The following is a 27,601-nucleotide window of genomic DNA, read 5'->3' as shown; positions in this document are numbered from 1 at the left end:
TCTTTGCTAATATGCTTTGGAGTCAGCAAAGGTGGTTGCACCTTTTGAGTCATTTGTAGCAATACCTCCCATTTCCTTATGTATATGTACAAAGTTGAATGCACAACTGGGCACTGCAGCTTAAATCTTTATCAGGTATTTTGGCTAGCGTTATACAGTAGCAGCTACCTGAATATACTGAGGGGTTTTCTTTGGGCAGAATATGCAGTTCATATCTTCTAATGAGCTCAAAATTCTACAGTATAGAGACAAAAGTATTTATAGACTCAAACAGAGCTCTGTATTATGCAGGGTATTACAATGGGCCAGTCTTTTCTCTTTTTTTTCTTTAAGATCCTTGCTGTGTGCACATTGAAAAATAATCTGATTAAAACAAAACACTTCAGAAGTACATTGAGGGGACAATTAATGGAATTTGTTTTCCATAATCCCTGTTAACAAGGTTGACCTTACAGGAAGGTTTGTGGTTTTTTTTACACTACTGATTCTTTTCTTTTCATTGATCTCGTGACTGTCCTTTTCCCATTGCTCTATTTCTAAAACTTACAGTAGCGACAGCAGTAGCTGGTTAAGGGAAATGCTGTCTGTTAGATGGTAATAGGGAGTGAAGAAGAAAATATCTTGCATTAGTGAATTGGCATGGTTGTTTGGTTTGTTTTTCAATATACTGGGATTGTCCAGTTTGACCGGAGGTTCCTCGTGCTTGCCCTACTGAAGTGCTGCTAAGCTAGGGGTTTTTCAGTAACAGCCACAACAGTGTGCGACGCCTCCACAGAACGTCCTAGAATTTGATTTTTGTCCCAGTGGATCCAGTATAAAAATAGCTTCCAACTAATTCCTTCTGCTTTATCAGTAGACATTAATTCCCTCAAGTTTAGTAGTTTTAATATATCCTTGTGAGGATATTAACTTTTTATGAGATCTACAAAAGAATTTAAGAGATGTACAGGTCCATTAAATAAGAGAATTCACAGGACCGCAGGTTATACAAGATCCATTGCAAGAGCAAGAAGTGTTTCTACAAACTAGCGTAGTGCTGGTCAGTAAATGCACCCAGTGTCCCCTTTCCTTCCATCCCCTCCCCGAGGGAATGGCAGTGCCCACGCTCAATTATGTGTCCTGCTTTTTCCCAGCCCGCCTGTGTCGCCTTTTTCAGCTGTCCCGTCGCCTTTGTCAGCGCAGCAAGCTATTCAGCGCTTGGACAGCTATCTGATGCTTGTTGGCCTAATTCTGCCAGACCTTCTCTGAACTCCCTGAGGAGAGGGAATATAGGGAATGCTGCTCCACTGCACTGCAGCTGCGGCTGAGCAAATGTATGCGGCTTCTCAGGAGAGGCTTCAGTCACCGTACATACTCAAGCAGTTAACACAATTTAATATTCTGCTTGTTTCAGGATTGAATTGTAATTATTTGAAAATTGAAGTATTTTAAGTCATCCTTTTTGCACTGCATCCTTCCCCGAACTTTTTTGCTTGTTAATATATATAACATAAAGCTTGAAAGGACCAAAGATAAACATATATGCAGTAAAAGCATCTGATCTACAGTAATTCTCTTCCTTCTCCTTGTGATCATTTAATTTGACATCCATTGTAGTTCATATGATTGAAGTCTTAAGCTTTTTATGGTACGTTCATTTCTTCATAGAGTCCGTCATGGTAATTTCAGACTGCAGCTATCACTACAATCCGTCCTAAGTGCAATTGGATTATTGGAAGCACAGATAAATATTACCTTCTATAAATTTAATGTAAGGCAGAGAGGGAAAGTCATCCTAAATCAAGTGTTCCTTCAAGTTTATCATAGTCTGTGATAGTATATTTGCAAGAATTTTTTCAACAACACTTTCAAATGTCAGTCGATAGGATTTAAGCTAATGCCTGTGGTGCACAGGTTTTCCAGGGTAAGTCAGTAAGCTATTCTAGAGTCAGCGAAGCGAGGAACATGGCTTTTTCACATCCATCTACTGTGTATCCTCTACTAGCGGTTATTTTTTCTACCGTGAGAGTTGCATGCGATTCCTAATGCCAACTCCTGTCCTCCTTCCCTTCGTGTTCGCTCCCTGCCAGGTCTGTGTGGCTACTGGAGGGTGGGTGCCTGTGGCACACCGGGGCGTGGTGCCTGTGGAGCAGTGGCCGAGCCCCTGGGGCCGCCGGTTCCACTGGCAGTGCGTTGCCTACTCCTTCCGATTTATGCCTGCCTTTTATTTAAGGGCAGATATAGTCATTTTTTTTCAATTTCATATCAAAGGCTTTCGCTTCTCCCCACAATATGTTTTGAGAGTCTCTCTTTTTGATGCAGCCGGAGGTGTGTTGCTCTGATAGCGGAACAGGTTCGGGCCCTGTCTGTGAAGTGCTTTTGCTGCCCACAAATGTTGCATAGTCGCTTAAAGGGATAGAAGATAATTTAAAGATCCCCCAGCACTTATGACTTTAGTTGCTTTATTTGTCACCTTGTCTTTTGCGTTCTAGCCACTGCTTCATTAAACAGTGGCTGATCATTAACAATCTGATTAGAAGGACTTATGGTAGGGATGGGGAAAAAGCAAGAAGAATAAAAAATATTTTCGGTGGCCAGGTTTTCAGCAGTATAAATAGACAAAGGTTCAGTGAGTAAAGGAAGCTCAGAGCTGAAGGCAAATACCTTTTCCACTGACTTATTATTGAAGTCACGAGGGAGAAGGTAAAGAATGAGAGCACCAGAGTTTTGGGGCAGCAATTTAAATCTCTCTCTTGAGCTCCACAGCACGTCTAGATTCTCTGACTATCCTTAATTCTTTTTTACGATAAAAACTGCATTTATGGAGGCCATGTATGTGTTTACTACAGTACACTATAAAAACCAACCAAACAAGAAACCCCCCCAAGTTTTCTAGCTTGTTAAAGCAGCATGTGGTTCAGCTTTTATCCAAGAAATACAACAAGCTGCCTGATACCAGACAGTGCATAAAAAACTATATGAAGTCCCTGTATTGATAAAGCAACTTTAAGGTTAAGTAAAGCCAAGAGCATCTCTTCTTCATTACTGTAGTAAGTTCTTATGCAAAAATCTCATATATGTTCTGGCAGTTCAAAGAAACAGTTCATGAGTGAGTGATGATTGTTGATGTTGTTGTTTGCAGTGCCTCCAAAGCCAATTCATCTGCAGAAGGTGTCACCTGTTACATACCAAACCCCTAGGCATAAAGCTTTATCAAATTGGAAACCAAGGATGGAGGAAGAGACACCCACTCCTGTTTCTAGTGTTGCAAAGGAAAAGTCCAGTAAAGTGTCAGATCTCATCAATCGTTTTGAGGGAGGCAGGTATGTAATAGAATTTGAATTGGTTTGTAACTCTGTTGTGTGTAGATTATTGGAATTTGAACCTGTGAGGAAGAAAGTTGATACGGAGGTAGTGCTCAAACCGATCCCTACCAGAGGAGTTGATGGCAAAACTGCATGTGTTTTGAAATAGTGCAAGCCAATTGTATATTTGGCCTGTACAAGGTGTGCTTTTTCATAAGGTGCTAGTCTTAATTTTTCTTAAAAAAAAAAAAAGAATCAAACAAACTTGTAGCATTTTTAAAACATCCTGAAAAATGTCAGCAATTTGAAATAAGTGCTGATCTTAGAATGAAACTTTGAAGCTAATCTTGAATTCTTTTGTTCTTGCAGAAAAAAAACATATTTACTTTTATAAGCAAATAGAAAAACCTGAAATCCTGATTTTCCTTTTATACTGACTTAACCTCTTCAGGTCGTTCATGTGAAGACGGTGAACTGTATTAGTTATTTGTATTGATTATGGCATACATTCATTAAACTGCTTGCTTTGTAGTACTTGGTGATTTTGGTGGAATAGCTTGATGGTTTTGAGTTTTGATACTGCTTTTTACAGGAAACATTTGGAACCTTGAGAAACACGAGCCGCAGTGAACTCTGCTTTCACAAAATAGTGTTACTTGTGTGTCTCTAATTAGATGTACGTGACAAGCATTATAAGCTCTGAAACAGAAGTTCCAAATATATCTGCTGTGTATAAAGAGAGCAACCTTCCAGAAAGCCCATGACAGAGGAGCAGTTCAAGAAAGAGTCCAGTGATGGTTGAGTGTTGCGAGTTGTGGATGTGATTTTCTTGTGTTTCCTCGGGATACTGATGTCCCGAAGGGATGCTCCCTACGGGAATGAAATGAGTGCATGATGTACAACAGAGCATGTCCCTCTGAGGAGCCGGAGTATTAAGACTTTAATGGAAAGAATTCCCCCTCAAGGTGGGGGAAATTTAATCCTTTATACAGAAGCAGCTGAGCAAAAGTACGTTTGTCTAGTGGAATAGAAATCATTTCAGAGCTTCATCTGCAAGAAACTTCCGTCATTAGGCAGAGACTTAATTGCACAGCTGCCAAAAGATGGGAAAAAGAAATTACTGCAGCACTGGAGGTCCTGTGAATCCTTCTCGCTCAGTCCTGTTATCACTTTGTTTCCCAGTCTTTCTCCAAAGTCTTTTTAACAGTGTAGTATCCTTAAAAAAACCAATTTTATCCTTTCTGAAAGGAAACTCGTCAGTTCATTGTGCCCTACACCAATGAGCCCTACATTTCTTCCTCCTAGACATGCCTGCTGGTTTGTACAGAAACTCTTTCAATATTATGCAATTAAAGAAAGCTATAAAGAGAGAAATGAAAACTTTCTTATTTGTAGACTTTTAAAAATCGGGACGTTTTGTTTTGGGGACTAGGGGAAGCTGAGTTGCTTTTTGGCCAACATAATTCATTAAGTACACCCAATAATATCTGTCCAATGATTAAATTCTCCTCAACTCTATGATCTCTGCTTATGAGAAACTTTCATAATTAGCACGCTGAGTTCTGGAATATCCTGCTGTGGCTGTGTAGGCAATTCCTGTTTTTTAAATGAGCTCAGCTCACAAAATGTGTCTACCATGAAGGTGAACTTCACTTGTAATTATTTGGTCTCCAAATGACTAGGTAGCATGTTCATGAACTGCAAACTGTGATTGTCAATTATGATAACGTATTTTCATTAGTCTGTACAGCCCACAAACATGTAGACATGGCAAAAAGTTAATTAAACCTCTTTGCTGTGTGCATGAAATTGAAAAATGTAAATTAATTCTATCTTGGAGTTAAGCTTATTTTTAAAAAAAGGCATAATCTTTACACAACTAAAGGAAAACTGATTTAAATTTTTTTGTTATATGATGGGAGAAGATGAAGCTAGTGTAAGATATTTTTTAAGCTCTGTGTACGAAAGTGCAGAATATGTTTACAGTATTTGTGTAAACTGTATGTTTACATAGAGTTTATAAGCAGTCTTCATCTTTCCAGAAGATTAATGGTCCATACTAGGAACAATATGTTAGATGACAGTCATGGTATTGTTTTGCAAGGTGAATATGGCTTGTTAAATGTACTTCAGACAAAAATGTTTTATTTTGGTTCCAATGATTTTTTTTTTTTCTTGGAAACTATAGTGAAGCCAAGCACTTTTACAGAGTAGGCTACCATTTATATTAGTCTGAAATTCAAAATCTCAGAAATAGAGCAGAGAAAGAGATAGTGAAATTTATAAACAAGGGATAACATATGTTTAAAGCAGAGATAAAATATGGAGGGAAAAAACCTTCAGAAAAGATGCAGCATGACAAAAGGACACTGCTAAATAAGGCAACTGGGGGAAGAAATGGGCTCAGAATTTAAAGCTCCTCCTGCAATATGCTGAACTAAGGAAAGGGGTGCTAAATGTTCTTGGACGTTTTTCATGCATTTTGTATAATTAAAGGGCAATTAGGGAACAGGCTGCTTGTTAGTTTAAGCATTGGACTGGGACTTGGGAGGCCCTGAGTCTTTCTCCATTTCTGCCACTAATCTTCTGGGACACTTTGGGCAAGTTGCTCCATGTATCAGTGCCTCAGTTCCCTTCTCTGTCACTGTAGCTGATCATACCGCCTTCCATTTCACAAATGAGATTCACGAGAGATGAGGATGTAAAGAATCAATATGGACAGCACTCTGGGTTTCCAGTGAGGGATGCACGTTTGTGTGTGTTTCAATGGAATAATGCAGTTCAAGTCCTAATGGCCTGAACTTCCTAATATTAACACAGGAAGAAAATGGTTTGGGAGGAATTGGTTATATAGTGCAACTCTCCTACTCCCCGCACCAGGGATTTTCCATAACGCCATGTTCAACTTTTCTCTCATGTCTATTTTGTTTGTTTGGTGTTTTTAGCCCGTTAAATCCTAGTGATTTGAAGAAAGATTCCTCTGTTCTCCACATTTCCAAATCTCAAGGAAGATATGGGACAACACCATCACCTCAGCCAAAACTCCCCTCCCAGCACCCACTACAAAAACAGGGAAACAGTACTACCGACAACACTCAGGTTGCACAGCTACACACAGCCAACGGAGTAGTAGCACAAGACCAGACGGAAGATGAGGACAGGAGATTACCTGATCGTGGCTCCTCTGTGTCCACCCCAGTTCCGGTTAATGCCATCAACAGCAGCTTGATAAATGGGGAAAGAGAAAGTACATCCAGAGAGTCATTGCAAAGTACGACTGCCTGTGAAGGACAGATGCTTAACAGCTGCTACAGGACTCCAAGCAGTGATACACTGCTCCCATCTGAAAACGAAACTCTGGAAATTAATAGTAACGTGAAGGAAGAACCAACTGAGGAAATCAGTAAGCAAGATCAACCTGTAGAAACAAAGGTAAAAAGAGAAACTGTTCCGTTCTTTCTATATTACTACTTTGTGTATTTTCTCTACGTTTTTATTCACAAAAGTAAGAGGGGATCAGAAAATTGAAAATCTTTTGGTTCTTCTTCCTCTGAAAAAAAGACTAGAAAAAAAGTTTTGCTGTCCTTGCCCCCCCCGTCCTTGCCCCCCCCGTCCTTGCCCCCCCCGTCCTTGCCCCCCCCGTCCTTGCCCCCCCCGTCCTTGCCCCCCTTTCCTTCTGTCTCCTTTCCTTTTCGCCCCCCCGCTTTCCTTTTCGCCCCCCCGCTTTCCTTTTCGCCCCCCCGCTTTCCTTTTCGCCCCCCCGGCTTTCCTTTTTTTCCCCCCGCTTTCCTTCCCCCCCCCAGTATCTGAGGTTTAAAAAAAAGTGAAATTGAAATATGTGTACATGTTTAGCACTATGCCTCAGCCGTGCCAGACTACAAGGCACACATGTTAGTGGTGTATATAAAATAAATAAAATTCCACATGTAGTAAACTGCAGCGACAGGGCTTCAGGCCGAACTGTCGTGTAAATCCTTAACTTGGATGTGGTTGTCGAGTCAAAGCTGGAAAGGCAGTGGCAGTCTGCTAGCTATCAGATAGACATAAGGTTCGGAGTATACTAAATATATGCCTTGTCAGCAAGGAGAACCATGATGAATTTGAGCTTCCTCATACGGAAGGTTTTAAATAATTAAGGGAAATAAGTGGGTGGAAGAAAATCTGTCTTGGGAAAATTAACTGCTGAAAAATTGTGTATATTTCTGCTTCTAAAAGTTTGATTATGCAGTTTGCCTTCTCGTACTGAAGCACTGGGGGCCAGTGATCTGGTCCAGCCGTGCTACGTGTGAGTCACGGCAGAGGGGGCTGGGCTGGACCCTCCCAGCCTTCCTCTTCATCGCTGACCCAAACAGCTGAGCGCTGATAAAGCCCTTCACTGCTTGTCGGGAGTACCCTGCCTCAGTTAACTACAGACCTCTCCAAGCCCTTGAGTTTGGTTAGCTAGAGGTCACGTACATACACGCTGGAGGGTAAATTCTGCATGGGGGAGAGGTGGGTCTCAAATTCTCGTGTATTACAGGATAAAATATCCTAGGTAATGACAAGAAGGTGCTGGGGTGTGGGGTTTTTCTCTTCTGTTTTGGGAGTTGTTTCTGCCAGTAATGAGATTACTTATGATTCCCATCTAAGCATAAGCCTGGTCACGGTCCAAGGCACCTTTAACCTGCCACACCTCTCATTATGTTTCTATCTCCTGTTCGGTAATGCCCGTTTCCCCTCTCTGTGCCAATAAAGTGCTGGATGCTCCGTGGGCAACGATGTTAAGCTCGAATCCAAGTCATACAATAAGGTGCTGGCAGCATTTTCAGGAAAAAGCAGAAATGGGAGGCAGTCCTGTTGTAAAGTCCAGGAAGGAACTGGGCAAATGCTAATGGCAGTAGGTGTAACATAACTGTTACTAGATGTATCGTTTGCTGGTGCTTGAAGGGTAAAAAACGGGAAACAAACCAAACCCCTTACGGATGACTCTCAAGTCAGCATTGGTGGAGAACCAAATCTGTGAAACTGAGCTGGGTCACAGCAGCACTGGCTGAGGTACCAGCTTGCTTGCGATACAAGGACATCCCCTTTCGTCTGGTGGGATTAAGAAGCATGTCTACCACAGACTGATCTAAGGGCCACGCTTTACAAAATCAAACACTGATTTAGTTTGGATTAATGCAACCTATAGGTTGAAATCAGTCCTGTGGAATTCTAAGTAGCTGCTGCCGTGCTGTCTGGAATAGGGGGAGGGTGGTGAGGAACAGGAGAGATCTGGTAGAGCTTTAAGCTGTTCTGTGTCCAAGCAGGCATTGGGAAGAAGTAAGAGCTTTTAGACAGTCTGTGATTTTGCTAAGCGCCCACTTAATCAGTAAAGAATCTTAAAACTGGGATGCACTCCAGCTGAAGTTGCAGTGCTCTGACTAACAGCGCTCTTCTGCCCTTTTTAATTAAGCAAGTGTAGGTACAATTGAGTAAAAGCAATAGGAGCAGATGCATGTGAGTCATAGACAAACTTTAAATTATGCATCTGATATATATATTTTGATACTGGTGCAAAGTACCTTCTTTGTCTCTTGCATGCCATGTTTCCTAATTCAAGGAAGAGAAGAAAGTGGTGCTATCTTTGTAAATGCCTACATGTACAGCAGAAGTAAACTAAGTCCGCTGCTGGAAAGGGTGAATTAAATTGGGGAATGGTGCAAAACTAGAGCAGAAATTACTTCGTAGACTTGGAAAAGAAAGCTTCTTTTGAAATAATGTTGCTCTTTCTTACAATTATTTTTTTCCCCTTATCATTGTAGATCTGACTAAAGTCAGATTCTTGCAGGTTCTGGAAAAGTTGAGATAAAACTTAGTAAATTTGGCAGTGTTCCGAAACATTTCCCCAAAATGACCAGAGCAGATTATGCTTTACTTCTCTTATTTACTGAATTAGTTTGAAAGTCACAAACCACAAATATCACAAGCAAAAAGACAATTAAAAGTGAAAAGTTTCCTGCCTTGCAGCAGAAGCACCTTCTGTCATAAAATTTGGTTTGCCTAAAACACAGAGGCTGAATAGTACAAGAACATCCCAATCAATTAACTTCCTGAATAACATCTTGTGAGACATCTGCTGCTAGAGCTGACTGAAGACAAGAAGACAAATGCTTCAGTATTTGTTGTGAGACTGGTAGGAAATAAGGATATGGAGGGCATGGATGCCACAGATGGAGAAGAATCCATTACACATTTTTATTAAAGTCTTACTTGATGTCTCCTTTCAATGGCAATGTTGGGGGCTCTGGTGTTTTAGATGCAAAACCTGGTGGAGATTGTATATTTCTAAATGTAGGGTGAAGCTTTGATTTAAATAGGATGAAACTTTGTTGCTAAGTTAACTTTCTGCCAAGAAATGTTTTACTGTTGCAACACTTGAGAGGTTCTGCCAGCTTCTTCCTGGTTCTACAATGCTACGGTCGTCTTTAGCAACAGTAAATCATGAACAAAGCTGTGTATCTTTAGCACCCAATATAAATGTGTAAATCCTCTTGAGGAGAAGCACTTCTTTAGGGCTACCAGGATCTTTACTGCTTTTCTTGGTTGCTATGCAAGAAACTAACCCATCATTTGTGCAACAGACTGTTGTATAGAGTTAATATGCCAGAAGGTGATGGTAGCATTCAGGATTTTCATTGCAGGTCTTGCAAAATTTAGTGCTTTCCTTGATTTCAGAAACTGAGGACTCAAGAGTCTAAAGGAAATCTTAAATTCTCCTGGAAACTTACATTTATATTCCCAATACTTAAGGAAGAAAGATTTGGATCATGAAGCAGCTATGACATGAATGGTTTTAGAAAAGAAAAACCTACTCTGTTACTTTAGACCAAACTCAGCATTACAAACAAACAAGCACAACATAGATTTAAAGATATTTGTTCATACTCTACATCTCTCATCCTGTCTGTGTTGCTTAATATATTCCTGCAAGGCCCTTGGGGCAAGGGCTACACCTAAATAGGAGTGAATCATATATAGCATCACTGTCATGTTGGTAGGTATAGTTTTCTTGATAGGAGATGTCTCCTGTTTGGTTTGGATAATAAGTTATAGCTATATTGGGATTTAGGTTTATGTAAAGGCTGCTTTAAATTAGCATAATTTTTGCACGTTTAGGACAACGGAAAAACAACGCTAGGAAATATGAACACAGATGCAAAAAGTTCATACTCTCAGCAGCATTTTTCATACCTTTTCTTAATTTCAGAATTCAAGAACAACCTAGGTAAAAATTACTTGCTTTTATTTCTTAAGCATCCATAGTAATGAAATGATTCTAAGGATGTGCAACTTTGTACTAAAGAATATATAATTTGGCTCAAGTGAAATACTTACTGTAAGCATCCCTATAGAGATACAAGTTTGCAGTCCTGCCTGATGCACCTACTGCTATCTCACACTTCTGATATTTTGATCAGCAGTTGAAATCCTGCACCTCTAATGTGAACGTTCTCTATATATCACACTAACCATTTCTGTTTGGTTTTGTATGTTGAGTTGCCATGTGTTATGGATTGTCACAGAAGTTTGAAATGTTCCCTGAAATCATTGAGAAGTTGTGCTTGAAGTGATAATGTGTCCAGATATACTTTGCAGTAAATTTCTGTCTCAGTATTTTCTGTTCCCTGCAAAGAACCCCATATAAATGCTGATGCACTAAAAGCATAAAGAAAAAAGAAATCATAGGAGATAAATATAAAACTTCTCCAGAAAAAAAAGTGTCCGTTTCTTTAATTCCTATTATCTTATTATCTTACTTGTGAAAAGAGATGTGTGCATTTATGGTTAATAAATGAGAATAAAGCTTAACTTGTAACTTACAAGAGAATTAAAATTCCCTTTTACTGTTAATTATTAGATTTGATACAGTAGTTCTTTAGGGAAGCATTGAAATTCTCTGAAGTTGAATACTAACTCAATGTTTTCCATGGTTTTTAAAGTTTTTTCTTTTCAGAATTTTCACCATTATCTCTATAAGGTTTTTTGAGCTGTTTTGTTGAACAGCTCTAATAATGAATGGCTTCATGCCATTCTCACTGTCACAAAACATCATTCAGGATTTATTTCCAAATTATGTTGTAAGAGTTGCTTCCTGCTACTTGGAATAGCCAAATTTGGGTCTGCAGAACCTGAGCCCCTTCTTGGGGACTGCCTGCCCTGAACCCATAGCTTGGCCGCTCCCTGCATGCCTTCTCCCAGGAAGGGTGGGTGGGCGGGCAGCTGGGGCCAGAGGTGCAGCGCAGCATGGTGTGTGCCATGGCAGAGCTGGGATGGCTGCACATGAGTTCCCTGACAGCGGGAAATTTGGCTTACGCCAGCTGCAGCACTGGCTTCGCGCAGTGGTGAGTGTTTCCACCAAACGTGCCTTGCTGTGTAGCATGGCACTGCCAGGACCCGTGTGCCCACCCGTGCATCTGGTCCCAGTTCACCCCATGTGCTCAGGACAAGTGGCTGCCACTTCCATCAAGAAAAGCTCTGCGGGAGATGGATGCCATGGCTAGCAAAATAGCCTGTGACCTGTTGTTTCCAACAGGAGGGAAGCTGCAGTGACCTCGTGGAAACCAGGTGCTTTCCTTTGGATGGGATACTAGATAAGACATTGAAGTGGGAGAATGAGTAGGGAGGAGGATGGAGCTAGCAGTAGAAGACACAGCTGGGAGTTCATGTAACGTGGGCAAATATTGAGATGGTGAGATGGGAAACCGAGGACTTCCCTAAAAGAAAACTAGCAATACAATTTTGTGTTATTCTTGCACTGATCTAACCCTGTAAGTGGATGTTCTTATGCTGGAATAAGAACGTGCCAGTGTGATTAAAAGATAACTCATCTGTGGTGTGTATTTTTGCCTACCGCATAGAAGATTCCTGAGTCTGGTAATGTGATTGATGTAGAAAGGAGACTGAGGTTCAAGAATTAGGATAATGCGTGAGGGTGATACTGAGAGAATGAGAAAGCTGGGGTCAGAGCACAGTGGGAGAGTAAGAGGGATTTGCCCTGACTCAGGAGCGAGGATTAAATTCTTTTTCTGAATTGCTCATTTTGTGTGATATTTTCAAGTCTGCTATATGCATGATTTTCCCTCTCTTAATTAGTTCAAGTAATTTTCTGAAAACTGTGGATTGGTTCTGTAACAGTGCTTCAGGGAGAAAGTGGGGTTTTGGCGAGAGAAAAAAAAGAAAAAAAAAATTGCTGAGGAATCGGTAGCCTCCATGGTTTTGTGCCTCAAGTCCACATGTGAGATCCCTTGTAAATGGCTGCACTAAACGGCATGCTGTAGCTGTAATAGCTAATCCTTCAGCTCCCTGCAATGTCTCTTGACAGCACTTAAAATGCTGTTCTGTAGGTTACTGTGGTTGCTATGCTGATTTAAACAGATTTAATGAACAGCTTTGAAGTCATTATCGAAAGCCTGTATTTAGGGAGGAGGCTTGCCGTGTAGCAGTGTGACTGTTAATGCTGCAGGTTAGAATTGAAATGTGTTCAAATTTGGAATACTTATTGAATACTGAAAAGGGGAAAAAAGCCACTGAAGTCCTTTAAACGAAAAGACTGCACTTTAGTATTCAGTATTCTGCAAACCATCTTTATAAATGTACTTGCAAATGTTTGTCGTACTCTTATGGAAGGCAGTGTGCGGTTTGAAATCAGAAATAACTCTTTCAAGCTCTCCTCTTTATTTTTTTATGGAGACTTTCTATGGTTTGTCTATAAAATTACCACTTTCCCATAAGTGCCATGATAACACTGCCATTTACTTAGGAAAGGCTCAGATGTCATTAGATGTGAACACTTTTCAGCGCTAGCACTAAATCTAGAAGAAAAATTTTGTAATGGAAGTGTCGTTTTGTTGAATCTGACACTTGTGAGCATCAGGCATTTCCCTAATGTTTTAATATTTTAGAAGGCTATGCTTTCATTGTTTGTTTTGAAGTAACTTCTCATAGCAACTCACAATTTTATATTCTAACGTATCTAGTTTAATATTGACATTTGAATGAACGTTTTAAGTTTCCGTTAGCAGAAGAATCAAAAATATATTTTGTGGAATGAAAGACTTTAAAGTGAACACTTCCCTTAAGATGCAAAAGTGACTTCCATAAAGACCTAGCGAAGGAGCCCTCTAATTGCAGTCAACAATTAATCAGCAATGAGTGTATTGATGAACATAAAACATTTTGTACGGTATTTTTCAGTAATTCTGTCGTGCAAAGAACATGCAGTTCCAATAACTTTTGAAACAGGGGTGGGGGCGAACACCGACTAATCCCATCTGTTCCCTCTTACTCTGCAAATCAGTTCTTCCAGCTCTGAAAGGTCAGTGGTACTCGATTACCAGGATGTGAGCTGATCTGTTAAGTAGGGAGTTGGTGCTTTGGCAAAGATCCCTGTACAAACAGAAATACTAAATGTTTCAGGCTCTGAGTTTTACTCAGCAGTTTATTCTTCTCTGACTTTTGTATTTGTTGATTAAACCTCTGTAAAGTTTGTTTTTTCCAAAATGGGGTGACTATTACTAAATGTGAAACTTGGATTTCGGTTGCATTTTGGACTGTAAGGTAATCATGTGTCTTCTCAACTTTTTTTTTTTTTTTTTTAGTATTGTTTTCTCCAGTATCCTAAGAGTTGTTCTTATTTTCCTCCAGGAGACAGATGAACAGAAACGGCACAAAATTGCCAGTGAACTTCTGCAAACAGAAAAAGCCTACGTTAGCCGACTTGACCTCCTAGATGGGGTACATTTTTCTTGAATTTGTTTTTATTTTCTTACCTTGGATTCACTTGAATGGCTGTGCATACATGTGTATACAAATTATATAAAAAGGTGGTATGTTTTTCACATTTTGCTGATTTTGTCAGTCAGGCATTTGCAGTTGCTACATAACTTTGCCTATGTTCCTATTTTAAGAACACTAGATTTTTAAAAGTATTGGAATTTTGTGGATATTAATGCAATAGGTTCTCTGGTGTAAATGTTACCATAAGCAATACTAGTGCAAACCACTTACTAAGGGGATGGATAATGTTACACTCATCATTTCTTGGCTTCTGGTGACAGGGACAAGAAGGGTATCATTTTATAATACTGAAATCACCTGCCCACTAGAAAATTACTAAATCTTTCAAATCTTGGAGCCACCTGAACAGAATTTTTCTTTAGTGCCAAAGAACCTAGGAAGATACGCGTTCTAAACTGTATATGCCCTTTTTTCCCCACTATATATTTAGACTAAATCCTATTGAAGTTAACAGAAATTACTCTTCTGCAAGGAAAGATTTGAATTCTTGTGCTCTGTAGACTTAAACTGATATTTCTTAAATGTGAAAGTCCTGTGGTTCTTCAGTATTTTCCTTTTTAAGCCTTGTTTACTTTCTCACATAACACCTACATCTGCTTTACCTGGATACCTATAGCTATGCATTGCCTTACTCTATGATATTTTTCTCAGACATCGGTGTTTAAATTTTTCAGGTCTAATGCATAAGTCTTCTACACAGAGTTGAGGAAAAAGTAAAAAGCCTCAACTGATACTATAATTTTTCAGACTGCTTGGGGATCTAAGTAATCGTCCTCATGAAAGTGGAGTTACCTAGCTGACCCACATTGGGACGGGTATGATGTGTATTTTAAAAGACAAAGTATTGCAAAAAAAAAAAGAGCTTTGATTTAGAGAAGTTTAAAAATAAAAAAGGAAAACGTTTACTTCATTCATAGGTTTTTCTGATGGGTAATGTACAATTATTTTCCTTGATGCGCTCATTACTCTTATGCCTGTTTTCCAAATATTAACTGGACAGAGTTCTGAAAAATGAGTTTCAAGCACAGCTGCTCAACTGCTGCTAGTGAGAGGAAAGCAGAAGAGTGAGGAGGGACCGTTACGTTTCTAAACTTGGTTAAAAAGTTATGTAACCTTTATAGTCTTCAAAGTAACTCGTCAAAATTAACTAGCTGTCCTCTCGGAGATGCAGCAAAGTGAGCATGTTTTAAAGTATATGTGAAAGTGTATGGCTTTTTTCCTTTTAAGACACTTTTGCTGTCTCAGTTACTTATTAAAGTTCCTGTCTTCAGACTCTTTTCCTTCCCAAGCCCTTTCCCAAACTTCTGAAGCCCTTTCTAGGGAGAAGCGGTCTGTTCAAGCATGGGAGAGGGAGATAGAGGCACCATAGCTCCCAATAAGCACTGTTTTATGTGGTGTGCACGTTAACAGCTGTGCATGTCTCTAGCCATGTTGTAGCTGCATCTGGTCAGGTAGAGCCCACTGATGGAGAAAGAATATATTTTTTTTAAAGAGACTATAGAAGAGTCCGATCAGAACTGGGCCCCTTTTGTGCTTTAAATGGTATGTGGGGACCACTCATAGTTTGCCAACTATTTTGATTTCAAAAGGATAAGGGGATACAGCATACAAAGAGAGTGGTTGGGCTAATGGTGATCAGACATCATGCTAACTGAAGAAAAAGCAAGAGTGGAAAATGCAACTGGAAGACTGGGAAGGCTGAGATGATGTAGCTGTTAAAACAGACAGGATGCCTGGAGTCAATCCAAAATGGCACTACTTCAGTTTGGCTTTCCTTACGTCTGCTCCGCCTGCAGCGCTTTCCTGGCTCACAAGAAAAAAAGTGGGGTGTAAGGGGAGGAGAAGCTTTTAACTCTGGTGAGGGAAAGACAATAAATAAGTTTGTCATTACCTGTCTATATTATTGAAATATTAGTCTTGCCTCAGTTGGAGCAGGAAGGGTGGATAGGTGGTCTTCCACTGATTAAAGATAATAGGCTGATAAGTTTGGGGCTTTTCTTCTGTATTGCAGGTATTCTATTCTAGACTCCTTGAAGAAGCCAACAGAGGTTCATTTCCAGCTGAAGTGATTAACAAAATCTTTTCTAATATTTCATCGATAAATGCCTTCCACAGTAAATTCTTACTTCCAGAACTTGAGAAAAGAATGCAAGAATGGTAAGAGGCGATTCACTGGTTAATATACTACTAAAACCATGTCTGTAGAAACTCTGTCGAAGGGTTGAGGTAGGGAAAGAACCTTCATAATTAAGTGCTTCAAGCCCAGGAAGTACTGTGGGTAGGAGAACATCTGCTCATCCACTCTTCATCAGGATCTGACTCAGTAGAGGACTTGCATCATTTGCTCAAAATAAAGGACATGTATTTTGCTGAAGCTGGTGAGATTACTCATGATTAAATGCCTTGCTGAATTAGGGGTTCAGACTGAAGTTATGTGCTACCTGATGAATTCATTGCACAGAGTACAAAATTGAGATAAATAACATGTATGTGGTTTGTGCTACCCTTGTAGCACAGTAACCTTTGTCATTATTGCTTTCTGTAATAAGGTGGGATATGTTTTTGTTTTTCTGTGTTTTGGTTTTCTGTTTGAAATCCACATCCAGGTCAGGAATGTTTTGGGGACATTTTTTCCTCAGCTTTTCTTGATAGGACCTCTATTTGGAGCAAGCAAGAAGGATAGCTGAGGTGCAAATATACTCTGTAATGATCATGTACTATTGTAGTATCTTTTTCCTGCCTTGGTGTATACTATTCTGGAGATATTAAAATATAGCCATGTATGTTTGGTCTCTCATGTAATTGTCAAAAAAAAAAAAAAAGTCCCAAACCATTGCTGCTTCCCTAACTTACTTGGGAAAAGGAGACACCTCATTTAAAAAACAAAATAAAACAAAAAACCAATAAAAATTTATAAATATTGTTTCATCCAGTTTTTTCACCTCAGCATCTGTTTGGTTGCTGTATTCTATGTTATCTGGGATTTTTCGTGAGGAATTCTAGTGTTTGTCCAGATATCATTTCCAGTTACACTTTCATATAACACCTTAATTGTCAAAAATCACACTGAAAAATAAGAGATAATATATTCTTATGACATATATGAAAAAATCTCAGACCACACAGTGGTGCTTTAGAGAACAAGCTATATATCTCCTGATTCTGTAAGATGATTCCCCTTTAAAATGATGATTCTTTAAAACAGAATAGTTACCATGCACAAACATATGGTAGCCCTGTGTAGTCTATAATGAAAGTAAGTAAATAAAACCAAAGCATCATGGAATGTAGCAAAGTTTACACCTTAACTTACATTACTTGCAGAATGACTGTGTAAGGTAAACCCACCCTTTTCTTCTGATCAATTGAAAAAATCTGATAGGAAATAGGAATGCCTGGATTAAAATAGAGTGCATATTCACGAGAAGTGGAGTTTAACTTAGTCCAACGATGTTTAAAAAGCAGCTTACACTACATTATGTCAGTGCTGTATATATTTGAAATGAAATTTGTGGTGTGCTCTTAAAATTTTGCTCTAGATGCTTTATAGAGCACAGAAGATGGGTTGCACTACCTTATGTATTTGCAAAATGCTAAATTGCACACTAATAATGTGTGTATAATTATATAGCTTCAAAGGTTGAAAAGTACTTTTGCAGATGAGCTTTGACTATTAGTGCAAAACTAATAAATTGCATCATAAGGATATTATCTTTCCCACATTGCTTGGAAACAACCTCTGTGCTGTACCTGAGACAGCCTGTTTAAACGTCCTTGAAACATTATGCTTTTGGGAGGAGTTAGAAGAAAGGGTGCAGTTGAAGAGAACAATTTCTGATCATTGCTGAAAGAAAAATCTGGGATAATTTTCTATCCCCATCACCAGTCTCTGAAATTGTCTGGCACAACAGCTTCTACCAGTTGGAGAGTTCACTTTCCTCAGCAGTTCCCTTAATTGGACATAGAAGATACTTTAGTATGTTTTATTGGAAGGTTCATGCACTTCTTCTATTGTTCTTTAGCTTCCAATAAAACTAGCTGCATAAAAATTTCTGACATTTTCTCTGAGTTGAGGTTTGTTTTGAAAACATAAGGTAAAAATATATAGCTTCACAACTGGGAAAGCTGATCAGAAGCAGATTCTTCTTTCTTAGAAGAAAAGTGTGAATCTAAGCTTATCGGGTGGAAATGAAATTGTCTGGTAGTTGCATTTTGAATGAGTTGAGCAACAGCTGGAGCCGAATCTCTCTTTTACAACATATGGCTTGAAAACATTAGAAACAGCTCTGTTGCAATATATTTCCCATGAAAAGAGCATAACAGTGATTCCACATCAAATAAAATACCTATCTAACTCTGTCTTTTGTACCCAAGGATGACCAATAGCAGATACCTGGGGAAGGATAAAAGAACAGTGTGAGAGCCTCGGGGGGGTAGGGTTGGTGAAGAAATTATTTCCCTCTTTCAACACAAAGTTTTGGAATCTGTGGCAATTACAGGGCTGACCTACTCATATGATTTGTTTTGCTTTGAAACTGCAACTTCCAATTTTGTTGGATCCCTGTTGGCTTGTATGTTGGAAGAGAAAGCAGCCGTTCTGTAGTCACCTTTGCTGTGCTGTGATTTTACAGACTTTCGCTTAGTTTTCTTGCAGCCATGACAGTTTTAAATGTGCTGCTACAAATCATGATTAATAAGTCAGCTATTTCATGTTTGAGTTTTTAGAATGCAAATGTGAATACCATTGTGGTCTGATAACACAGAAATACAAGTGTTTCTGTACCTGTGTTACAATGAAGTCCTATTTCTTGACCCATGTAATGATGCTAGCTTTGTTGTCTGGCAATAGTGCAGTGCAGTCCATGGTAATCGTTATCTTTCTGATCTGTCTATCCAAGAAAATAGTAACTGTCTTGGACCTGACAGCATTTAGGAGAATTTCGTGTTTTGGCTCATGGTGCGTAGTGTTTGAATATGAGATGAACTAGTTATCTACACTTCTAAGTCCATCAAGGGAGGATGCTGTTCTGAGAACGCTTTGCTTTCTGAGACTTCCCCTGTCCTTCCTATTTGTCCGGAGCTCTTTGTGTGACGTGATCCTTGTCTTTCTTACCTGAAATGGTGATGAATTTGTGCTTTTACAGCCCGAGAGTCTTTGGACATATGCATGAAAAGTAGTTTTGAAAATCTTGAATCTTCAGAGACAGTGAAATTGCAGTGCTCTGTGTAAATGAGCAGCCATATGTATCCAAGGAGCAGGCATAGCAAACTGTTCTTAATTCTTGGTTTACAAAAGTTTTGAAATTTTCTTTTAATGTCTGTCTGGTAATAGTTGTGAAACAGTTAATTAGAAGTATTCTTCTTTTGTGCCAGTTTCTTTAGATACAACAGATTGCCGCAGTCTTTTCTGCTTTAAGTTTTTTTTAATTGCAAAATTTTGTAATTACTTATCTGTTAAATTTATCAGAAAACTTTAAATGTCTGTGTTTTTTTGTTGTGGGTGTTTTTTTTTTTTTTCCCTCATGACCTTTAGAAATGTATTCACGTTTTCTTCGGTTCTGTTGGAATTGGCATGATTTGTATTTTATTTTCAGTTAAAAAATATGCTGCTACATTGCAATAAAATAACAACCCAGGGAAATAGCATTCAGTGAATCAAAGGAGTGGGTTTTTGTTTTAAATTTCTAGCTTGCCTTTGAAAATGCATGTGTCTGCTTGCATGTAGAGTGGTTGAAAAAATATGTGAAGCTAATTAAGGGTGGAGAACCTTGGTGATTTCAGAGACCAGCTTCCCACCCTATCTTGTCCCCTTCTCTAGTTGCCAGGCCCAGCAGTAGCTCAGACCTCTGCCAGGTCGTACGTAGGTACCTGCTGCCCGCCCCGAGGGAGCTGGAGCTGGCGCAGCCTTTGCCACTCCTGGCAGTAGTTGCTATTCAAATAACTTTTCCCTTCTGCACAGCTTTTCTCTTGGAGAAGTGGTGTCTTGGAGTAGATTGCTGAAGTAATTGCAGTAGATTGCTTTGCTTTAGACCACTACCACAACATTGGTTTCAGACTTTCAGAGATCCAGAGGTACTGAGTTTCTGAATCTGTCCTTGAAAATGAAATGTGAAACATGTTTTGTATTGTAGTTCTTGGAGATGGCTGTGTGCCGTTCTGCTTTCTTTGTGTGCGTCGAGAGTGCAGCTTCTCTCTGCCTCTCCATCAGTTTCTTTACTATTCTGTTTTATTTGAAGATGCTATCAATAATTGGGAAAGATGTGGGAAAGTTCTCACAAAAGACTGGAATCCAAGGGATTCTCCTCTATTTCATAGCTTTTCTTAGACAAAAAGTTGTAAATACATGTATTTATATAAGGCACAGAAGGGAAGCTGTACAGTATGGATTTAGTCCTTAAACAAAACCACAGGTTAGATATTTAGAGGGTAAAGTATGCTCAAAAGAAGATAACGTAGTTTTAAGGAACTGCAAATAAAATAAATTAGGTCATGTTTTGTAAACAAAGCCTTTCAAGTTTTTCATTATAGATAGCTTTTCTTTCTTTAGTGCTCTACATGACTTGTCATGCTTATACATGATCAAAGAGGATACAAACAATCTTTCCATGTTAACTCAGGTCAGTTTTAATGGTTATCTTGTTACTCTATATGAGGCGATCCCAAACAGAAGGATTCTCTGTTAAACACTTGAAACCATTTTATAACCTTGTGTGACTTTTTTTCTTTCCTGTTTGCTCTGAGATTCCACCCTTTTACTTTGCAGGACTACCACCCCCAGAATTGGAGATATTCTGCAAAAGTTAGCTCCTTTCCTCAAGATGTATGGAGAGTATGTGAAGAATTTTGATAACGCAATGGAATTGGTGAAAACGTGGACTGAACGGTCACCTCAATTCAAATTCATTATTCAAGACATTCAGGTAATGGGGAGAATAGTGTAGATCTCCAAGTAATACAAGCATATATAAAAATACATGTGTCTGTAGGTGAAAAAAGGATTAAAGAGAAAATTAAATACCAAATCCCTTAGCATTAAGGGTTGTTGGTTTTGTCTGCTTCACACTGCACTCTGTTTCTTCTCCTTCTCCCTTCACATGTGCACAAATACCCACACAAATCCAGCCTTTCAAGTGCAACGTAGAGGACCAAAGTATAAAGACTGAAACATGAGAAGACTAAAAAAAAATTACATTTTGTTGTAGGTACCAAAAGTAAATACTGTTTTAAGATAAAGTGACCTATCATCAGTGCAACTATAGATCCTTGCACTGAATCTGTAAGTATTCCGTTGGCTCACACCAGTGCTGTTATGCAGAGCACTACGCTTTGGAAGCAAGTATATAATCCTAAATGCTGAGCCACAAAAGGTAAAGAAAACTGAACAGTTAAGCCACGCACCATTCTTTTCCAAGGTGCGTTTTATACCCTCTAGTGCTCCCTGTAGGTTTCTCTGTGAATTGGCAGGTATGTGTCTTCCTGCTGCAGACTGAGCAGGTAGAAATAGGATAAGGGATTTCGACTTAAATTTTGCTGCTTTATAGGGTCTTGTGATTCTAAGCCAGGGAAGACAACTATGTGCATTTCAATGTAATCTTTAATCGCATCCAGGATTATGGAAATGAATATGCATCTTAAAACACTGCTGAGTGGGTTTACCTTATAAATGAAACTCAAAGAAAGCACTCCCTTCTCAGATAGATAAATGAGCTATAAAGGTATATTTTACGAGTTGTTTTCTAATACATGCCCATGAACTGTTGTTATTAATTCAGTTGCGATTCTTTTGTCTGAGTTATTACAAAAATAAGTTAAAATACACTAGAGTTTGGGAGCGTTTTTTGGTAGGACTTTTATGAATTCTACTGGATACTTGGAAAACTCTTTTTAGAATTATTTTTAGGAACGAATTTCTAATTATTTGGTTTGGTAAAGTAGTTTTGTTTTGTTTCAGAAGCTCTCGTGCAAGTTTCAAAATACATTATTTCTGTTTTATCAATCATAACTTTTATTTTACTATATCCTAATAACATTTTTGCCTATTACATTGAAATATGTTTACAATTTTTTAGAAGGAAAAAGTGTGTGGAAATTTAACTTTGCAACATCACATGCTAGAACCAGTACAACGCATTCCACGCTACGAGATGCTTCTAAAGGACTACCTAAGGAAATTGCCTCAGGATTCCCTAGACTGGAAAGATGCTGAAAGTAAGTATCTTCTAGCCATTAGAAGAGCTATAATAAGATAATAGTAAAAGTATACTGTAAATTAAAGATATTTTCAGCAAAAATAAAGTGAAGAAGCAAAGTTCCTCTTAAAATAATGGTAGAATTTCTTCAGTGGTGTTGTAGGATTCTTTGGAAAAAATCTGTTTGAATACTAGATGAGGTTAATTTAAAAACTGTAAAGCCTTTAGTATTCTCCTCCTGGAGTACATAAGTTTTGCTTTAGTTTTGGAACAGCGCACAGGTTTTGATTTGTTTGCTTTGTGGATGTTCAGGGGTTGTGGTGGGTTTTTTTTCTTTTTTTTCTTTGGTCAGCTTTTTTGTTTGCTTTATACACATTTGGAATATATGTCTCTTGTAAAAAAGTGGAGTTATTGTATTTTTAAGCTCCTGTAGGGAAAAAGAACAGCCCATTTTAAAATTGATTCCTCTGTATTTACACAAGAACAGTTTAAGCTATTTCCGTGGATTGTTCAAAATTACTTGCCAGATAATTTTCTGAAATATTTCATTGTTAGTACTATTACTGTAAATATTTGTAATGTGAGCTGTTTCAACTAAAAAACATAATATGACATTCTGGACTACTTTGAGAAAAGAGGAGAGAGAACCATGACTGTTCATGTCAGAAAAAATTCTAAGTGCTGAAGCTCTAAGATTATAATTTCTTTTTGCTAGCTGACTTTCTTATGCTTTCCACTTTACCTTCGTTAGTTTTTATTGATAATTTAAGAAATTTATTGTAGTGTTGTAATTTACATAAAAATGACAAACATAATTTCATAGAATGATCCATTTTTTCCTATGTAATATATAAATATGTGAAAATGCAGCTTTTTGGTTTTACTTTTTTCTTTTTCTTTTGTCTAGAATCCCTGGAAATTATATCCACTGCAGCAAGTCACTCTAATAGTGCAATAAGAAAAATGGTAAATGATCCTTGTTTCCTTGTTCAATTTTTAATATATTATATTTGAGTATTTGATGAAGCTAGGAGTGTGAATTGCAAATCTTCCCTAAAATGGCAAAAATAGGTCTCCTGAGTCCAAGTGATTGCTCCTACTTAATGTATTTATACAGCTCCTGGAATGATTGACAAAATTTGGCATTGCACCTAATTTTCTCAAGTGGAAAATGGGACAGACTGGGTTCCTCTCCTGGTCTCCATAGCTGACCCTATGTTGGACGCTTAACATCTCTCGTTCATCTCTTTCTGTCAGTGGAAGGATAATGTTTGTAAAGAGTAGTTACTGTTTCTCTACCATATCGGGCTGGCATGACAGGTATTCGTTAAGTATGTGAGATATTTTGGACAAAAAATAATGCAGGTTGTATGTATAACTGCATTTTTTAAAATTACCATGGGGATAACACTTCTAAAAGTACTTGTTATTGTATCAGCTATGTTAATGAATCTGCATGGCTGACCATATGTACTGGGTATATATATGTTTTTCAAAGCTAACATTCTCCAGACGTAGACAAGCTCCTGTCATTTCATTTAAACATGCTTAAAGAAAGATCTATGCTGTGTTTTCACTGTAAAGGAGAATCTAAAGAAATTGTTAGAGATATATGAGATGCTGGGAGAAGAGGAAGACATTGTGAACCCTTCAAATGAACTGATAAAAGAAGGACAGATCCTTAAACTCGCTGCTCGCAATACATCTGCTCAAGAACGGTATCTTTTCCTAGTAAGTATAGTGGCCTGTGTTTACAGGAGTGGCTGTATACCTTTCTAGACTTGAAAGAACTACCAAAGAGAGAGGGAAATCCTCTCTAGTAGATGTCGATGCCTTTCCACTAGTGATATTAGAGCATGAGTAAACCTTATACTGCTTACAGAAAGGCTTGAAAACGCCATTTAGAACAGAATATATGGTTTTAAATAAATGGAAGCAGTGTCCAGCAACTTACTTTTAAATAAGTAGCTGCTGATTATAAATGCAGGTCCTAGAGCATGAGAATTTTGACATTCTCATGAAACGGAAATGTAAAAGCTAAGGATTTCAGTCCTGATAGATTGTGTGTGTTGAGGTCCCAGTAAGTCTCATAGTCCTGTGGGAGCTTGTTATCATGGCAGGTCATCCTCCTGTCAGGTGCCTGTGTCCTGTCTTGGAACTAACAAACTACAGCCATGCTCCCTTACAACTCCCTTGGAAAAGGTTTGATGTAGTTCATTGCTTCCCATGCATTAAAAATTGCTAATACATTTTTGCTTATGGGCCTCTGGCACTGCATGTCTTCTGGTTAATAAAGACTAGTAACGGGTTGTTGAGGCACAACTCCTGCTTATCTGTGCTTCAAACAAAAGGAGAAACCATTGAATAGTAAGACTTCAAATGGGGCTAGACAGCTGATTAAAATGATGTGCTCTGCATACGAAAGGTGACAAGTTCAAATGTGCTGTATCTGTGATACAGACTAGACAATAGGCTAGGCAGGATTTCTATGAAATATGATTTAACTGAAGTGAGCTTCTCTTTTTAATAATTAATTGTGAGAAAATGTGAAGGAAAAAAACCGTGTGAAATTTAAACACCATAGATCTAATAACTGTGTTTCTAGGCTGGGGCTTTAGACATTAAAACATTATTTGAAGTTCTAATCTTTAATAAAGGAATATATTTTTGTCATGCTCATGTTTGCTTTTTTTCCCCCCTGTGATATTGAGGGTTTCAGTGAATAAAAACCGTAAGACAGAAATGTTCGTGTATCTTGGAGAAAAGACAAATAATGTCCTCAAATAATATTAGTTACAACTTCTACAAAACCAAATGTTTTTGGTACATAGTAAGTATAAATGTATACACTGAAGAAAAGGGTTCTTACTCTGCCATTTAGAGTAGTTTTTGCAGAATTGGGGCATAAGAATGGGGTTTTTCTAACAGAAGGTTTACAATGGTATAAAATATCCAGTCTGAGTATAGGTGGTAATAAATGCTGTGAAGACTGCTGCATGTACGGAGCAATTATTCTTATATCCACTGAAGCTGTCCTTTAATCTTATTTCTAAACAAATAAGAAAAAGGAGTTGTCTTGCATGAAAGCTTTGGTTTTCTTGTGTATCAACTGAGCAGGAAAGAACCTGCTTTCTCACGCACGGAGTCCAGCTTTGCGATGTTGTCTCAGATCTCTGTATCTGTGGTTTTGTTAATGCAAAGCCATGTGTTTATTTTTTTCCCAGTTTAACAATATGTTGCTCTACTGCGTCCCCAAATTCAGCTTGGTAGGATCAAAGTTCTCCGTTCGAACCAGAGTTGGCATAGATGGCATGAAGATTATAGAAACTCATAATGAAGAATATCCACACACTTTTCAAGTGTCTGGAAAAGAGCGAACACTGGAGTTGCAGGCCAGGTAAGCAAAGTCTCTTAATCTAATTTTGGAGGATTAAATATATACACACAAAAGATTGGACTGATAGATTTGGAGAAAGATGCAATGGGCTTCATCTTAATATCAGTGTTTTGAAAATAGACAAGGCTGCCAAAAACATAAATTATCAGTCCAGGAATTTCTTGGAATAGAAGGTGCATCTACAATTTATAGCGCATTGCCCTGCCTTGCAGAAATACCTAGGATAGCTGTGAACGGGCTGGCTGGAAAGTTGAAAGCAGTGTACCTAACTGACGCAAAGGCAATCTGTCCAACTTAAGTGTTTTGGGTCACTGAGTGTGTAATCACTGCTGTTAATGTGCTGCTGCCTCTGGTACCTGAGCCACCTGGGTAAAAATGGGTCTGTTCACTCAGGGCATGTCCACCCAGCAAAACTCTCCACCCAGGTGGGGATATGTCCGCAGAACATAGTTTTCTACAGTGGTAGATGGGCACCTGCTTTCCTCCATTCCTCAGGCCTGTTTCCAGTCTACTTGTTTTCCTCCAGTCCCAGGTATCAACCTCACCCTGGAAGGCAAGTTCTCCTTTTAGGTCTTGGGTCCTTTTCCTCCAGTTGCACTCTTCTGACTGGCACTTTTCTGCTTTCCTTATCAGTCCTCCTATCCTCCTCTTGCTGGGTTACCTTCCCATCGCTGCTTTTTGCATTGCCTAGACTAAACCTTCCCTGTCTAGACTGCCCCACTTCAAATAAAGTAGGGTGCTCCACCTCTCTTTTTGGACCTGCTTAAAGATCCTATTCTTAGCAGTCAGGATTTCATTGCAGAGAGGCAAGGGTTAAATAAGCAGAAGGATGTCCATGGTGGATATAGTTCTGTGTTGACATCATGTATTTGGGGACAAACCATAGCTTGCTAGCAAATGAGCTTGCAAGCTACTTTCCTTTATGGAAAAAAAATTTGCAATATTTAATGAGAGTAACAGCAGTAAATATAAAAATATAACAGCATATAGAAATTTACTTATACTATCATTGAATTTGAAATTAAACATATATTTTGAAAAATGACAGGAAAAAGCTTTTCACTAAGCTCTGCAAGACTTTCGGGGTGTGTTTTTGGCTATCAATGACATCTACTATAAATTGCTGTATGATGTCTTGCTAAGTATTTGGCAAGTTGTTATACCATATGTCCATTTCAATGGTGATAGGTGGCATCTTGCTGTACTGTTTGTGAAGTACTTTAGTTGGAAGAAAAATGCTGCAACAAAGCCAGTTTTTGTCGTCAACTTTCCCAAACGATCAGTAATTAAAAGTTTATTGCATTAGTTTATTTCAGGTGTGAGAAAAACATTTTCATGTTTTGTTTCGTTTTACAAACATTTTTAGAATGCATTGTCTGTACAAAATTGTGAAGGAGTAAGTACCAAATGAGATCTTACTCAATGATATTAGAATAATCTCGATTAATGTATGAGTATTTTATGTACCTTATACCTTAATGTTCTTGATTTGTGAGCTTGTATTAACAGTGTTGTAATGTTTAGTTTACCCTTAGGGTTTTCTTTACTAGTAGGCTTCTATTTATTTTTCAGAATACTGTTTGAGTACATTGTCAATCACTGGTTTTAAACAGCTGGTAGATTATTTCTTTGAGACGTTGCTGATCTGGTATTTAATAGCTCAGCTTTTGTTTTTTAATGTAAGCAGGTAGGGAGAATTATTTTGGCTGTTTAGACAGGTTTCTTCTGCCTCATAGGCAGATGGTAGGTGGGAAGGGGAAACGCTTGTTTAGGATTCTGCTTGCTTAAAAGTTGTACTAATACTGCAAAACAACATGTGAGGAGCCATTTTTATGGAGATGATGTAAAAGCGCTGTTTCACATCCTTCATAGCTATCTATAGAAAAATAAAATTTTACATGGCTGATATTGCA

At 38.5% G+C, this 27,601-nt stretch overlaps 1 protein-coding gene across 3 annotated transcripts in view; it reads left to right on the top strand.

Annotated features, from left to right (window-relative positions):
* Window positions 1-27,601, top strand: part of FGD4 (FYVE, RhoGEF and PH domain containing 4) — a 119,973-nt gene that overhangs the window by 80,986 nt on the left and 11,386 nt on the right. For all 3 annotated transcript variants that reach the window (XM_075158422.1, XM_075158430.1, XM_075158429.1), the window contains exons 3-11: window positions 3,122-3,302; window positions 6,230-6,716; window positions 13,950-14,039; window positions 16,114-16,259; window positions 20,866-21,022; window positions 22,172-22,310; window positions 23,199-23,257; window positions 23,876-24,022; window positions 25,516-25,688. In XM_075158422.1, coding sequence (XP_075014523.1) covers window positions 3,211-3,302; window positions 6,230-6,716; window positions 13,950-14,039; window positions 16,114-16,259; window positions 20,866-21,022; window positions 22,172-22,310; window positions 23,199-23,257; window positions 23,876-24,022; window positions 25,516-25,688 — 1,490 coding nt within the window. In that variant the 5' untranslated portion in view covers window positions 3,122-3,210. The remainder of the gene's footprint in view (window positions 1-3,121; window positions 3,303-6,229; window positions 6,717-13,949; window positions 14,040-16,113; window positions 16,260-20,865; window positions 21,023-22,171; window positions 22,311-23,198; window positions 23,258-23,875; window positions 24,023-25,515; window positions 25,689-27,601) is intronic.

The sequence above is a fragment of the Calonectris borealis genome, chromosome 1, assembly GCF_964195595.1.
Source record: "Calonectris borealis chromosome 1, bCalBor7.hap1.2, whole genome shotgun sequence".
Classification (NCBI taxonomy): Eukaryota; Metazoa; Chordata; class Aves; order Procellariiformes; family Procellariidae; genus Calonectris; species Calonectris borealis.
The sequence above is the reverse complement of the archived record's forward strand: the minus strand, read 5'-3'. Positions and strand labels throughout refer to the sequence as shown.